Source organism: Microcebus murinus, chromosome 4, assembly GCF_040939455.1.
Source record: "Microcebus murinus isolate Inina chromosome 4, M.murinus_Inina_mat1.0, whole genome shotgun sequence".
NCBI classification, from domain to species: Eukaryota; Metazoa; Chordata; class Mammalia; order Primates; family Cheirogaleidae; genus Microcebus; species Microcebus murinus.
This window is the reverse complement of record NC_134107.1, coordinates 45287275-45304769: the sequence shown is the minus strand read 5'-3', so window position 1 is coordinate 45304769 and position 17495 is coordinate 45287275. Positions and strand designations below refer to the sequence as shown.

The 17495-nt window shown below is 35.8% G+C and overlaps 1 protein-coding gene across 2 annotated transcripts in view; it reads right to left on the bottom strand.

Moving 5' to 3' along the window:
* PIK3C2A (phosphatidylinositol-4-phosphate 3-kinase catalytic subunit type 2 alpha) overlaps window positions 1–17495 on the bottom strand; it is a 106626-nt gene that overhangs the window by 12144 nt on the left and 76987 nt on the right. For both annotated transcript variants that reach the window (XM_012780671.2, XM_012780672.2), the window contains 9 exons: window positions 15242–15346; window positions 14124–14216; window positions 12379–12508; window positions 8484–8620; window positions 5609–5778; window positions 4838–4994; window positions 4004–4113; window positions 1981–2188; window positions 642–766 (listed from right to left, as the gene is read on the bottom strand). In XM_012780671.2, coding sequence (XP_012636125.2) covers window positions 642–766; window positions 1981–2188; window positions 4004–4113; window positions 4838–4994; window positions 5609–5778; window positions 8484–8620; window positions 12379–12508; window positions 14124–14216; window positions 15242–15346 — 1235 coding nt within the window. The remainder of the gene's footprint in view (window positions 1–641; window positions 767–1980; window positions 2189–4003; window positions 4114–4837; window positions 4995–5608; window positions 5779–8483; window positions 8621–12378; window positions 12509–14123; window positions 14217–15241; window positions 15347–17495) is intronic.

The following is a 17495-nucleotide window of genomic DNA, read 5'->3' as shown; positions in this document are numbered from 1 at the left end:
TATTTTATTTATTTATTTTTTTGAGACAGAGTCTCACTTTGTTGCCCAGGCTAGAGTGAGTGCCATGGCGTCAGCCTAGCTCACAGCAACCTCAAACTCCTGGGCTCAAGCAATCCTGCTGCCTCAGCCTCCCAAGTATCCAGGACTACAGGCATGTGCCACCATGCCCGGCTAATTTTTTCTAAATATATTAGTTGGCCAATTGATTTCTTTCTATTTATAGTAGAGACGGGGTCTTGCTCTTGCTCAGGTTGGTTTCGAACTCCGCCCACCTTGGCCCCCCAGAGTGCTAGGATTACAGGCGTGAGCCATCGCGCCTGGCCTGAATCTGACTTTTTAAACCAAGATTCCAAATTATTATCTGGTGTTGCTTACTACGGTAGAGACAGCAAAGTTGAAGCTTCAACTAAAATTAGAATTCTAGAAAGTCTTGTATTTTAAGATAGTAATCATTTATTCATTCAACAAAAACTTACAGCTCCTTGTCTCTATCTAGTTTGGTATTAGACCCTGGTGATACAAAGGAAAATAAGCCAGACATGGTCTGGTATCTTACTAAGCGAAAACACAAAGCTTTTCACCTTCATTTGCTAGCAAATTGTTTCCTACAAAAAAGGATTAACATACAAGGATGGACGTACCCTGGTAACTTCCAAAGTGGAAAAATAATACTGAGCTTATTGTGAAGTTCCTGAAACTCGTCAAATGTCCGGAAGACAAATGATGGTTCGAGCTGTCCTTCCCTCAAAATTCGGACTACATAAATCTGAAAAGAAATCACACCACAAACAATAAAATCTTCTTTCCAGACAGAAAAGAAATTTAAAGTTTGATCATTATATGTAATCCAAGTGCTTTTAACTGGTTAAGAACATATATGTCACCAATAGGAAACAGCAAATATAAAACTCATTGTATTTATAGCACAATTTAACTACATTCTAAAAGGGATCACAACCATTGTAAGATAAACAAACTAGAACTTGAAAGCAAAAGCCATTTTATTTCCAGGATTGAATAAATGTACTTTCCAAATCTAAAAATTTAGTACAATTCCAATGAAAATATAACTTCATTTAAGAAAGTCAATAGGAAAAAAGGCAAAAAAGCTTATGGGGGGGGGAGAGGAAAACTTGTTTTGCTGGATATTTAAACTATTATAAAGTTGTAGCACTTTAAAGAATATAATACTGGTACAAAAAGAGCCAGATATCTCTATAGAAGACCAGAAATATATTCAGGGATATTTATATAAATTTTGTATATTTAAAGGTGGCATTATTAATCATTGAGGAAAGAATGGACTACTCAATAAAATGTTAGGATAAAATAATAAACATACAAAAGATATTAAAATTAATAAAATAGGTGAAAATTAAAATAATAGTGAAATACCTTTCTAAAAATCTATGAATTTGTCAAAAAATTTAAAAACTGACAGCGCTAGAAAGTATTATCCAACAAAAATATTAGCATGAGAGTAAAAAATAACAGCAAGGAAGATGATATTATTATAGTCTGTCTCTACGGGGAAAAAGCACACTGAAGATCCTATTTTTGTTCAAAAACAAACTGCATGTTATAATATATTAAAGAGTAAAATAGGAACTTGTACTTTTTACTTTGTATACTTCTGTATTGGTTGAATTTGTTACAATGAGCAAGCTTTCCTTTGATATTAAGAAAAAATAAGGAGAAGATAAGGAATGAGAAAAGCAGAATAGCATCACCGTTTTAGCCTTGTCTCTGAAAGGAAGAATATTGTTTGGTCCTCATAGCTTTGAGGCAAATTTAGCAAGAAATAAATACCCCCCAAAATTAGAGATGCTTCAAGTACATTTGCTTTTTGTTGGACCATCCAAGGAAGAAACAAACATGAATAGAGCAAATGCTCAGAACTTTAGCAGAGTCAACAAAAGAAGTAGAAAGGGCAATAGTAATGCATGAAGTATTGTCTACAAATATTGAAACCAAACTTACATAATGTTTATCTGGGTTGTATTTCTTATGATATGTGAAAACAGAGACTTCCTTGATTCGACCGTCTTGTCTAAAGGAGTATGTTTTGGGTGAAAATGAAAGGATGGGGTCATCATTAGAAGGAAGACCAGAAAAACGAAGTTGAGCAAGGTTGTGAATGAAGAAGTTAAACTTTGTGGCAATGCTTCCCAAACTTGACTCAATCAGCCTACAAAATAATCAGAAAACTTATTAATAGTAAATGTTCACAAGAACACACAGCAAATTCTTTCAACATAATAAAAGATGAAAAACACTTTCATTCCTTTTAAAACATTAAGCAGATTCTCACTTTGCCAAGAATTCCCTTTGTTCTATAAGCCAAACACTTTAAATACAACTCACCCCAACAAAAAAATTCAGCCTAAAAAAGAAATGATGCTTGGTTTCCTTGAGCCCTGTAGGGTACAAGACTAATTAAAGAGCTATTAAGGATAGGAGATAATTGGCATAATGCTAAAAAGATGACTTCATTATTCTATTATATTCCCCTATAATAAAGGGGGAAAGTGACAACTAAATAGGTGTGAAAGAAAGCATTCAAGGTAATCCAAATTTTAGAACATTCTCTTCTCTCAAATAGTAGAATTTGGTGTCAGACTCCTTCAGGTAATCATAATTTCAATCAGTTGGGAAAAAAAGTTTTGATACGATGGGAAGTTTGGAAGGTAGGCCTAGACAGAATTTTAGGCAAGCAGAGCAAATAAGTCTCAAGAACAGGGTTAAGGAAGCCAAAAAGATGAAGGAGATTCATAAAGAGATGTGAGAGAAGCTCAAACACAGGGTTTTGTCTCGCTATGGACTGAAAGTTTGTGTTCCCTCAAATTCATATGTTGAAGCCCCCATCCCCAGTGTGACTGTGTTTGGAGACAGGGCCTTTAAGGAGGTAATTAATAAGGTTAAATGAGGTCATAAATAGTAGAGCCCTGATCCAACAGAGGTGTCCTATAAGAAGAGATGAGGCAGCCTACTCTTTCTATGTGAGGACACAGCGAGAGGGCAGCCATCTGTAATCTAGTAAGGGAGCCCTTGCCAGGAACCTAATTGGTTGGCACCCTGATGTTGGACTTCCAAGCCTGCAAAACTGCGAGAAAATAAATTTCTGTTGGTTAAGCCACCCAGTCTATACTATTTTGTTGTGGAAGTCCAAGCAAGCAGGAGCCAATGAATCTTTTAAAAAACAAAACGAAAGAAAACCCATCAATACCTAAATTGTCAGGATTAGTTTGGAAGGCTATACAAAAGTCAGCTTCCTTCAATTCATTTCAGCCCAGACTCTTGAGACTAGGGAAGTCCAGTCCAGTGTTTTATACCTCTTCTCCACTGAGAGGAAGAAGGCAAGAGAAAAAGGAGAGAAAAGAAAATGAGCTCATGTGTCCCTCCCTGCTGTGGTATTATGATGATGTGGCAGCAGTAGTTAGTGACCAACTTGATCACCAGACCTTTAGAGCATATTTGCTAGGAAGATGTTTTTAAAACAATAACAAAGTCAAATGCCAGTCATTGGTACATGTGTTTCAAGTACTATGTCATAACAATTTACTGCTGCAGTGACCCAGAGTTTGCTGTTTTAAGCACTTAGGGTGTCCATGAAAACTGTCATGGCAAAATCCTGAAAAACAGATCAGTATATATAGCATTTTAGACAGAAACCTTAAAGAAATACATGGCACTATAGAAAACATGTTTGTCAGAAACAGTTCACAAAGAGTTTTTATCACTGAAATCATATATGAAATAAACCTTGAGAGCATATATCTTCTGGGAAATAAATGTATTTTTTAAAGTATTATTGCAAATCCTCTAAATTTTTTCAGTAAATAAACTTTTGACAACCTACTATTTGCTAATATTGTGAATGATAATTTTTTCCTGTAAATCAGAATTTTGATATATAGAATTTGATATATAGAATAAATGAAGGTAAAACAGATCAAAGCCAAATAGTATGTGGCTTCTCCAATGTACTTAAATTATGCCTTACCTAGTAAAGAAAATGGTAGCTTCTGCATCTGTAGTTTGGGGTTGAAGTGCATCTCTAACATACTTCAAATCTTGAATACTTGTAAGTTCTGGTAACCCTGAAGGAATCATCTGTAGAAGAAAAGAAAAAGCGTTGTGGGTTATATTGTTATATTTTTTAAAAATGTTTTCCCACAGGCTGGTTAAGTAATTAGAAATAAAGCAAACAAAAAACCAATCAAAGTTTTGAGGAGTTTACCTAAGTGATTACCTTACAAATGAGAAAATCAAGGCCAAGGAAGCCGAGTGACTTGTTGGAAGTCACAAAGCCAGTTATGGAATAAAAGTGGTATAATCCAGACCTCCTTTTGTCTAGGCCTCCATTTTCATTACCACATCAATTTCAGTCACAATAATCATACTGAATTTTTCTGTTTTTGTTTTTTTAACTTTATACTTAAATATATAATAATATACATCCAGAAAATGACAGAAACCTTAAGTGTACAGTTTAAATAATATTCGCAATCTGAACACACCCAGATTAAGACATTTGCATTCCAAAGGCCCTTCTTGAGCTTCTCCCCACCCCCAGGGCTACTCCCCACCCCCAGAGTAGCCACTCTACTGGCTTATTTTTTGTATTTTATATAAATAGAGTCAGACAATAAGTACTTCTGCATCTAGTTTATTTCACAGAGCAGTAATTTAAAAATATTACAGTAATAATTTGTTACCTGACATTTGTGACTATAGTAGAAATTTTATTCCAAAATCACAAAAAAATCCTTTTTTAGGTATTAAAATACAAATGCATTAATATAAAATGAATTAAATGCTTATAAAGAACAGTTACCAGTGAAAGGAGGTTAAGAAAGAGGTTTGTTTGCTTTCTTATCAAGTTGTAGGCCTGACAGCAGAGGTCCACAAACAACTGGAAACGAATGGTGGGCTTTTCACCCCCATTAATGACATATGCCATATCGGAGGTCAGCACAAAAGGAGCCCGATCCCTATTTACAATGAAAGTACACACAAAGTATTATTTACAGAAGATATCCAAATAGTGCTATTACTATTACATGGTTATTAAACTAAGCTATCTGAGCTGTAGCAATTTCTGAGGAAACTTGGTATCAGTTTTGAATTTCCATAATTCTTTAAAATTCACATTTTCAAGAAAGCTATCTTATCATAATCTCATTATTTAGATAGACTTTATATATAAAATTTTCTCCAAGGTGATATTTATAAATTCACACACCCAAAGAGAGATCAATAGTAGTTAACAAACATACAAAGAGAAAAACTCATTGCCATTATACAAATTGAACCATTACTGATAGTTACTGCTAACTAGATAGAATAAAATATACCTTAATTTGTTTCAACAAAGTATACACACACACACAGATACATGTGTGTGCGTGCACGTGCACAGGGACACACACACACACTCTCGTCTACTATGTGGTAAAGTCATCTCTTCAGGCCTTTTTTATCTCCAGTTTTGCTTAAAGGGAGCCACAAGACAACGCATAGCAAGAAAAAGGCAAGATTTGGGACATTAACTTCTCAAACAAGAAGTACCCTTTTCCCCTAGCAATAGCAATAATAACATTAGTACCTTTTAAAGCTACCAAACATCTGTGCATGCCCCAAAAACTTTCCAAAGTCAATGTGAAACATGTGTCCTGTGCTTCGAAGCATGATATTGTCATTGTGTCGATCACAGATGCCTAAAACATAGGTGGCTACACAGCATCCAGCACAAGAATAGATAAAATTCTCTGAAGCCTATTAGAAAGATATAAAATAATTTTGGGTAAAAATTACTTTTAAAGGAGTTAGGGTTTACAAAGATTAATGTAATTCATCACTCTTTAAAAACCCTATTGTAATCCACTCTCTCAATAACATACAAATTAGGATATAGTAACAAAAGCCAGCATTTTCATATTTCAAAAACAAAAATGCCTATCTAAAGGTGGTAGTGTCCCTTTTCTAGTTTTTGTCTTATAAAAGGGAGGGATCCCTACCAGTCCCTACTTAGGCTACATGCTGGCTTTGAACAGCATTTAAGAATTATGTTTGTGCGAATAAGATGTGCAAAGTTTGGGGGATGGACACACTTGAAGCTCTTACTCGAGGGGGGAGGAGGGCATGGGCAATATATGTAACCTTAACACTTGTACCCCAATAATATGCTAAAATAAAATAAATAAAAAAAAAAAGAATTATGTTTGTGGAACCCTGCTCCTCACAGACTCTGCTGCTTACCACAAGTGACAACATTGGGGGAAAAAATTCATCTAGAAAGAATATTTTTGGGTTTTTTTTCCTCTGCTTATAGGAAGTACATGTGTAAAAAAACTCAGCTCATATCTTAAAACATCCAATAATATAATTAATGTATTTCATTTCCTATTTGGTGACTCCCTATGTGTCAACTACAAGTTTATCAAGGCTAGAGATCTTCTTTCACTTTCACAAGGTCTCTAGGGCACGCCACAGAAAGTATGCAGTGCCAGGTTATAATTCTAGTAGTCTGGTTCCACATGGCAGAGTGAAGTCATCTGGCTCTTTTATTTTTGGTTGCACCACCTAGTTTATAGTTCACAGCAACATCCTTCCTCAATGAGTACCTCTACCTTGATTCTATGACTATGTCCTGCCTATCCTGGGGATTAACAAAATTACTAACATAATATTATACAGAAGGATACAGCAAGATGTATACAATGAGTATTTTTATGTAAAACATGTATATTTTATTCTCAATATAATACTGTATTTCTGAACGGTAAAGTCATATGGTTCTACTTGTCCATGTGGTTAATTTTATCCCATAATTCCCCCAGAAATCATTACCAATGATATCCAGCAAATGTTTACACAAACCAGGTACTTTCTCTTTCTCTCTCTCTATATATAGTAACTCATTTAAAATCTCATAACAAATCAATGACTTAGGTACTATTATTATCACCATTTTATAGAAGAGAGAAACTGACACATAGAGAAGTTATTTGCCTAAGATCACATAACTGTTAAGTGGCAGAGCCAGGACTGAAACCCAGGCAGTGTGACCCCACTACATTATACTCCCTCTTACTTATTAAATCACATTAAAAACCAAATGCATAAAAGGTACTTAATGTATGCTACTTGACAATTATTTTGTCAAAGGAGTCACTAGGAATCACAAAAAGGCTAACATTATTAAAATAAGTATTGGCTTCTGCTGCACTGCTTTCCCTAAACCACAAAGAAGAAAAGGGAGTGATCTCAGAGTTTAAAAGACCCACAAAGGACAAAATTCCCCTACTTTACCTTTGTAGGTCAACAGATAGCATTTGTATATCTATAAAGGTGATACATTAATAATGCATAAACTAGGAAGCTAAATGACATTAAAACAGGAGTCTAAGTATATACGATTCGAAGTATTCTCTTTTTTTTGGAGACAGAGTCTCGCTCTGTTGCCTGGGCTACAGTGCCGTGGCGTCAGCCTAGTTCACAGCAACCGCAAACTCCTGGGCTTAAGCAGTCCTTCTGTCTCAGCTTCCCGAGTAGCTGGGACTACAGGCATGTGCCACCATGCCCAGCTAATTTTTCCTATATAGTTTTAGTTGCCCAGCGAATTCCTTTCTATTTTTAGTAGAGACGGGGTCTTGCTCTTGTTCAGGCTGGTCTCAAACTCCTGACCTCGAGTAATCCTCCCACCTCGGCCTCCCAGAGTGCTAGGATTACAGGCATGAGCTACCATGCCTGGTCCCATTCAAAGGCTTCTTGGGTCTTCCTTAAACCAAGTGAGGATTGTTGGAGGCCTTATGTCCTAAGAAATTGCCCTTCCCTCATATGTAATTCAAAATAATATGAAAACAAAAAACTGATGTTTCCAATAATAATAAAGAGCTATATCAATGATAGTTTTCTCTATGCAGTGCTTTATATGTATTAACTCATTTAATTCTCACAAAAACTGTATAACTTATTTTTACAACCATCATCTCTACTATAATACTATAATATGTACTGTATTTTATAGCAGAATTCAATAAGGCATAAAGAGGTTAAATAATTTGCCTAAGGCCCTGTCACTGGTCAGTGCCTTGGGCCTGAATTCAAACCCAGAGAGTCTGGCCCAAAATTTACCCTCTTAACTATCACATGATGTAACCACTCTTACTCATTTCCATAACTTTTTCCAAGATCTTTAGGAAATATAATATTCTGGGTTATAAAAATACTTCTGTTTTTCTGGCCTCTAAGTATGTGTTAGGAATGTTTTTTGGATAATTTAACATTGGTTTCACTCAGATGCCTGGCATCAAACACATTCTATTTTACATTTTTTTTCCTACATTTAGAGAAAGATGCTGTTTTCTTGACTTAGACTAAATGGCTATTTAGTCACCAGAGCTAGAAAATGAAAGCACTTAAAACCTTTGTAATACATTTTTGACAAAATACTTAGAATAAGGAGACATGCTAATCACCTTTTCATATTCTTCTTCAGAGGGATTGTACTTCCTCAGCCACTCTGCAAGTGGTTTATCTTTAAAGGATCCTGTTACACCATATTCCACTTGGATTTTCCTGAGGGTATCTGAAGCAGGAACTAACTCCACCATGCCTTTAATGACAAAATATTAAGCTATGTGAAAATGTCTACCAAAAGCAAGCCTTTGAAAAATTTATAGTTTCAATCTTTGACATAAGACACCAGCTGGAAACTGTCACTTTCAAAGAAATCAAGTCTGGCAGGCTATGCTAGAAAATGTGAGCAATCAAAATTATTTTTTATTTTTAAAAGTACTGACAGGTGGCCTTACTAACAACCTATCTAACAGAGGAAAATAAACTATCAAACAGAAAGAGAAATAAACTCACGACACATAATGCTCCACCGAAGAGAAAGCTTACAACCTCCCCTTGGTTTTAATTAAACACCTGTGGCCTAACTCATTACCTCTAAAACTTCATTTTCTCAGCCTTGAAGCGCCCTAAGCAGACAGTAGGGGTGTGAGCTACCCACTCCAACTCTCTGCCTCAGTACCTGCCAAAAACCAGATTCAGAGGACTCAGATAAGCCAGAAAGAGCACCTACAACAGCTTTGCTGCCACTTCTGTTATCAGTCTGCTGAAGCAGAGAAAAAAGGAGCCATTTTTACCCTCTAAAACTCCAAACAACTTTTCCTTAGGGCCCAAGCACTACCCCTCTACCTTTTCTTCAGTGCCATGGACTCACTCTCACTCTCACTCTCTCTTTATCTCTGGAAAATAAACAAACGTTTACTTCTATATATCTTAATCACTGTGTAAGAAACCTTTCTCCAACCTGCCAAGAACACCTAGTAAGTTGCTACCCTAACAAGTACCCAACATGTAAATGTTGATTTTGACTATTTGAGACTCTATAGTCTGTACACCTATGTGCTAATCCCCATAACAATTTTAATTACAAACTAGATGACACTGACCTAGCTGGCAAAGTTATTTAAAAGATACAAACTGTCCCATTTCAGCATAAAAAAACTTTCTCTAATCATGTATTTGGGCAAGATAGGGATGTTTCAGAGTATATTAAGGCTTTTCAAAGGGGAGAACAGATAAAGATTGACCTTGTGATATACTTAAGTCTCAAGTATGTGTTTTGTCTTCCTAACTGGAATGTAAATGACTAGCTGGTCAAATTGTTTTTTGTTTTCTCTATAACTCCTTTAAAAAAAGTAATAAACATATAAATTATATGATAGTTACACAAAAGAAAGCAATGAGATAGGTTTCTATGTGCTTAGATGAAAAGATCTCAAAAATATTGTTATTTAAAGACAAAATCCAGATAAAGAACTGTACCTTTTGTGTTTAAAAAGAAAGACTATTATGCACATTGGAATATATAGAAAATATTCTCAGAAGGCTATGTAATTGGTTATATTGTAGGAGTAGGATGCCTAGGATTGAGGATGGAGGTGTGAGAGAAAACTAAGATTTACCTCTCTATTTATTCTATAATATGCTATCTGGATGTTTTACTATGTGCATATATTATTTATATAATTTAAAATTATATATTTTAAAAATGAAGGAGATGCATTAGTGTCAAAATAAAAGATATGGAAACAGAGATCTGCCTCTCAAAGGACTGGGATGAAATAAAGTTGACTACGGCCTACAGGGCACCCCATAAAAAGTATGCAATACCAGGTTTTAACATATTTGGCTCTTTTATTTTTGCTTGCACCACCTAATTTATAGTTCACGGGGACATCCGTCCACAATGAGTATCTCCATCTTGATTTTGTGACTATGTCTAATCACCATTGTACCAAACAGTGGACCAAAAGTTCATAGGATATACAAAGTACTACGATCTAGATAAGAGACAGTCCGAGCCCTGAGGAAACTTAAGAAGGGAGAGATTACTATAGGCTGAGATGTCTGTGAAAAACTTCACAGAGGATGTGGCAGTGATTTCTTCATGTGAAAAATGGGATATTCATGTGAAAAACATGTGAGATTAACACAATTGAATAGCTTAGCACAGGGCAAAGAACATAGTAAGCACTCAACCATTAGTTAGAAACAACATTAAAACATGGAGAATTTGATTGAGCCTGCAAAGTTACAGAGTTCCAAAAGGAGAAAGAGGAAGTTCAACTCTATGAATGAAGTATAGTAACAAAAAAACTAATCTATTGAGATGACAGGCTCCCATTGAGAAGTCTTCCTTGATAAAACAACTTCCATTTTTCAAGATCTATATGGAAAAACAACCAGCAAGAATTCATAAATTAACCCAATTTCCTTTTTTGACAAGATAAATAAAGTTTACACATCCAAACTTGAGCAATGAAAAGTTATAAGGCTCTCAGGCTGATCTGATGGAGAAAATGGAGAAATGTGGAGTGGCTGATAATACAATGAAGATAAGTAAGTAAAATACTGTACTTGATTTAGCAATTGCCTGAAGGGAGGTCTCTAGTGGCATGCCACAGGGTTGACCTTTGGCCCTTTCTTGGTAAACATGTTTCCCAATGACTTTAGCAGAAGCTACAGAATATACATTTTTCAAATCTGTTTATGACACAAACTAAGACGTTCAATGACAGATAACAAAAGTCAGATTTTAAAAAGAATTCAAGAAGCTGAATAGTAGTAGATTCAATATTAAAAAGTTAATAAAGTCCTTTACCAAGTCTTCTAAGATACAACATGCACAGGTATAGAATGGCCAAGGCATAGAAAGAGCTAGTATGATGATGGTGATTTACTGGTTTTATTTGTGAATAAGCTTCACATGTGTGACACTTTGCCCACCCTTTTGTATTATACAAAATCCAGGTGCCATTCTTAAGGCAATGAATTACTGGAACCATTTACAAGGAGAACAATCAGGTGATAAAGTAATTTAAAGTCACCTTTGATAAATGGCTGGGGAATTTGGAATCGAGAATCTGAGGCCACAATATTCGTCATCTTGAAGAGGGATTTAACTTAGTTATATGATAATCTATAAACAGAACTGGAAGGAATGGGTAACAGACACCAGGAAGCAGGCCCCTTATTCACCTGAATACTAGAAAGAATTCTACCTTTCAGAGGTATCAGAGCTATCCAGCATAGAATGGACTACTTTGAAATGTAGCAAATTCCCTTCACTACAGGCAGTTAAGCATAAATTGAATGGCAAATATTGGAAGGATGATTAAATAAGATAATCTTTTAGGTGACTTCCTAGTGGCTATGATTAGAATCTGGAAAGCATTTCACATTTTCACCAACCATAGATGATCTTTCCCTTTTTAAAAACTCCACAGATCACCTTTGTAATTCTCTTAGAGCTTTTAGCTTATTAACACACTAATTACTTTTATATATCTTTAATTGCTCCTTTCTAAAATATAAGCACTGTATTTTCTTAGCATTTTACAGATGGTAGATAAAATACAACCATTTATTGAATAATATGATGGTTGCCATTTAGAGCACATAATATGTATCAGATACTCGGTTGTTTTACATTCATTATTTCAAAAATATATATAACAAATAATAAGAAATCTTCTCTTAGTTAAAAAGAAAAAAAAACTTTGTAACCACTGTTTTATTATACAGAAATGAAATCAAAGTTATGGCCTTATTTTTAAGTTCAAAAGCTAAAGACCATAAGTTCCTCATTGGGTTAATTAATGGAGACAAAGCATTTATTTGGACTATGCACTGAGTTGTTTTTGTAAAGAGATTTAATCAATGAAGTAACACTAGATTAAAATAAGAAACAACTGAGATCACAGTATATCTATCTGCATGAGAACTCTTAAGGCAGGTACATTCTAAGCTATGTTCACTTAAAACAATAAGACACCAAGACACAACCAACAGACTTACCTCTATCTCTGCCAGTTGAGAGACATTTGAAAATTACCATCCTCAGATCTAGTCCTTCTTTAAGCCAGATCTTATCCATAATCTTTATCATCTGTAAAGCTAACATATCTTGCCTAAGATCTTCACCAACCTTGAAATTGAGAAAATAAAATGAAACTTGTACCTCTCCAAAATACTTAATAGATTATACACTATAAAAGCTGGGGATGGGGCATGGGGAGGAATGTAAAGAGTGACAAATAGGATGAATACAGAACTGCTGCAAATTGCCTTTTTATTCTCTTGCAGCATTCTAGAGAGTTACTTAACCTCTTTATGTCTCAGTTTCCTGAATTGCCTACTTTAAAAGGTTGAGTTTTATATCTTAATTACATTCAATTTTTTAGAAGGGCAATATGGGGGATCTTTGTGATAATCAAATGTTATATAACTTGACTATATCAATGCCAATATCCTGATTGTGATAACAATGCACAATTGGGTAAAAGGGTATACAGGATCTCTCCGTATAGTTTCTTACAACTGCCTATGAGTCTATAAATATCTCAAAATAAAAAGTTTACTTAAATATTCACCTTCCCAAAATAAATTAATTCTAACTGGAACTCCAGCTAGTTTTCATTTTCCTTTTTAAATCAGATAAAATAATTTAAAAATACATAATGATGAATATACTTTTCAGACTAGCCAAGAAAATTATGAAAAAGAATAATGGGAACTTGCCTAAACAAATATAAAAACTCTCTGTAATCAAAACAGATGCTTTCACCCATGGATTTCCAAAAAAAGAAAGAACAGATGGAGCTCTTTTAGGAAAAGGCACCTACATTAATAAAATGAAATAGGGCCCAAAACTAGATCTGAGTATATGGAAAGTTGCCATATTTATTAAACTTACACACACACACACACACACACACACCCCACACACATGAGCCTTCACTTAGCCAATTCACTGAATTTTCTCAAATTCTCCATTCTTTCTTTAAAATATACAAATTATGATCACAACACAAAGAATTATGATAGGTAGGCTGGGCGCGGTGGCTCACGCCTGTAATCCTAGCACTCTGGGAGGCCAAGGAGGGCGGACTGCTCGAGGTCAAGAGTTCAAAACCAGCCTGAGCCAACAGTGAGACCCCGTCTCTACTCTAAATAGAAATTAACTGGCCAACTAATATATGTATAGAAAAAATTAGCCGGGCATGGTGGTGCATGCCTGTAGTCTCAGCTGCTTGGGAAGCTGAGGCAGAAGGATCGCTTGAGCCCAGGAGTTTTAGGTTGCTGTGAGCTAGGCTGATGCCACGGCACTCACTCTAGCCTGGGCAACAAAGCAAGACTCTGTCTCAAAAAAAAAAAAAAAAAGAATTATGATAGATAATAGATTACTCTGTAGTACTCCAGTCCTGCTGCTCCCCACAGGCAAGTTACATGTTTCCAAAGACCAGGGCCACTGCTTATGGTTTTGCAGTTTTGCACTACATAACTCTAGGGGATGCCACTGACATCACAGCCTGCATGAAAGGCACTATTTGGAGTTACTGATATGCTCAGTAAGCATAACCATATGCAGCAGCTCTAGCCCAGAGATGCAATTGTTCCCAAATCTGTGGGGAACAATTTATATCACTGATAATTTTTCAACTTAAAAATTAAACAAAATTACCTTTGTAATTTTAGAAAAGGAATTTGATAGAAGAATTTTTAAATTGCCATTAAAAAAAAAGTAATCTTATTTTGCTCACCTTAAACATAACATTAATTTCTTCTCCCATAGGGTCAGCATTCACCATGGTGACTTTTAGGGGCACAGCATTAGAACTAAAGAAGGAACATGACTGCAAATACAACATGTTAAGCATTAGAAAGATAACACTGAAATAAAAATGGGTTTAGAATTTTTTTTGTTCTAGGCATTTTCTGTTTTGTGTGTTCCTTTGAATTATGGTAAATGAAATAACACAAGAGAACTGCTTTTTAGATTATTTGGCAGATGATAGGTACATAAAAATAATTTTTGAAACTTTAATGTAGCATATATGAATAAAAGTATCATCTCTCTAAGCAGAGAAACAAAAACTTAACTGGAGACAAAAACTTTTGAAGTTTGAGCTTTATAAGTGTCTTAATCCCTCAACAGAATACAAAGACTTGTGATACTCTCTTATCTGTCCTCTAAATCTGCAGTCTCCAACCTCCAGGCCATGGACCAGCTCGGTGGTCTGTTAGGGAGGGCTGCAGAGCTCTGTCCCTGCCATCCCCCATCACAGTGTCTAAAAAATTATCTACTGTGAAACTTAGGAAGGGGGGGGGAGGGGGGGGAGGGTACACAGCAGGAGGTGAGCAGAGGAGGGCTGAGAGTGAGCTCTGCCTCCACCCATGAAACCCATGGAAAAACTGTTTCGTGAAACTGGTTCCTGGTGCCAAAAAGGTTGGGGACTGCTGCTACAAATCACTATGATCTTGAATGAGATCTCTATTTTTTCTATTTAAGTACTATCATAATCAATCAGCCATAAAATCAAATACTGACAAAAACTTTAACAATTTCATCAGCAAAGATCAAATCTTATTTTAAAATGAAACTGACTAAAAGATAATTTAAGACAGTGAGAACAATTTAAGAGAAAAATTAAAAACCCAAGGTAGTAAAAATTTTACATCTTTTCTTTTAGGAATTGTGATTAGGTAAAAATATGCTGAGATAAATATAGATCTTAATCACAAACAGATATCCATACATACGTACTTAAGACCAATCTATGAAGGTTTTATCCTCATTTGCCTTAAACATACCTGCCTATTCTCTGTCCTATGTATTATTTTGAAATGTAATATAACTTATAAGTATTGTATGTGTCACCTTAATATTTAATTCTTTTGCCACTAGACTTGGCTTGAGAGGGAGACGGCATTTATTTCTCAGAAAAAAAGACTGGACTCGTTCCATACTCCTTTGGAGGACAACCTATAGAAAGAGATTGATACTGTAAGTACATAATAAAAATGAAGATCTATTTTAAGATGACAAATTATGCTGTGGACACAATTTATAAAATGCCCAACTGTCACATCCTCAAAAAAAGTTGCTAAAGAGAGTTAATTTTTACTGTAAAATAAAATTAGAATGGGCAAAGGTTATAAAGATGGAGGGGGGAGTAAATACATATGGCCAACTAATGTACATGAAAACATTACGGGCTCACTAATAGCCAAAGAAATAGAAAGTAAACAAAATGAGATATAATTTTAGATCTACCAGATGAAAAATAAAGACAACATCCAGCAGTGGGAAATAATTTTATAATCTGTTGGTGGGGAGAGAGGTATATATAGGCGTAGCTTTTTTCCCCCTTAATGTAAAGAAGTTTATTCTGACCCCAATTTGAGGACCATGTCCTGCATCCTGCAGTCCACTGAGCAAGTGGACTCGCTACAGTTGTAGCATAGCTGCAATCTAACATTAGGTATTATAACTAAAAATGTATGTAGCTCTCAACTGAGCTATTTCATTGTTGGAATACCCTATAAAGAAATACTAACAAAGAAGCAAAAATTTACACACTAAAGTTCACTGAAGTACTGTGTGGGAAAGGGAAAATGTATAGACAACTTAAACAGAGGTAATGGTTTATCACTCATGCTACAGGCCAGGTGTGGTGGCTGACGCCTATAAACCTAGCACTTTGGGAGGCCGAGGTGGAAGGATCGCTTGAGGCCAGGAGTTCAAGACCAGCCTGAGCAACAGAAAGACCCTGTCTCCACGAAAAATAAAAAAAGAAAATTAGCCGGGAGTGGTGGCAGACACCTGTAGTCCCAGCTAATCGGGAGGCTGAGGCAGGAAGATCACCTGAGCCTAGAAGTTTGAGGTTGCAGTGAGCTGTGATTTGCACCACTGCACTTTAACCCAGGCAACAGAATAAGACTCGGTCTCAAAAAAACCCCCCAAAAACCAAAAAAAAAAACCCAAAAAAAACAAAAAACCCACAAAGAGGACCACATAATTTATGCTATATTTTGTAATATTATGTATCTATTAAGAAATGAAGTACAATTATATGTACCAACATGAATTCTCTAAGATGAAGTAAAAAAGCAATGACATTTTAAAATTCTTTGTGTAAAGAAAGTATAATTGCTCAAAAAAAAAAAAAAAAAAACATTCTGTTTCTGGATACTCTCAAAAAAAAAAAAAAAAGAAAGTATAATTGTTAAAGAAATTAAAGACAATCTAAGTAACTGAAGACATTAAGTGTTCATAAACTAGAAGACTTAATATTATTAAAATTATAATATTACCCAAATTAATCTACAGCTTCAACACCATTCTTATCAAAATTCCAACTGCTTTTTTGCAGAAATGAACACACTGCTCCCAAAATTCATATGGACTTACAAGGGACCCCTATTGAATAGCCAAAAAAAACCGTGAAAAAGAACAAAGTTGAAACACTTATGTTTCCTTATTTTAAAACTTACTGCAAAACTATGGTAATCAAAACAGTATGGGCCAGGCAAGGTGGCTCACGCCTGTAATCCTAGCACTCTGGGAGGCTGAGGCGGGTGGATTATTTGAGCTCAGGAGTTCAAGACCAGCCTGAGCAGGAGTGAGATCCCGTCTCTACTAAAATTAGAAAGAAATTAATTGGACAGCTAAAAATATATAGAAAAAATTAGCCGGGGCTGGGCGCGGTGGCTCACACCTGTAATCCTAGCACTCTGGGAGGCCGAGGCGGGCGGATTGCTCAAGGTCAGGAGTTCAAAACCAGCCTGAGTGAGACCCCATCTCTACCATAAAAATAGAAAGAAATTAATTGGCCAACTAATATATATAATATAAAAAAATCAGCTGGGCATGGTGGCTCGTGCCTGTAGTCCCAGCTACTCGGGAGGCTGAGGCAGGAGGATCGCTTGAGCCCAGGAATCTGAGGTTGCTGTGAGCTAGGCTGACGCCACGGCACTCACTCTAGCCTAGGCAAGAAAGCGAGACTCTGTCTCAAAAAAAAAAAAAAAAATTAGCCGGGCATGGTGGCACATGCCCCAGCTACTCGGGCAGGCTGAGGCAGAAGGATTGTTGGAGCCCAGGAGTTGGAGGTTGCTGTGAGCTAGCTGACACC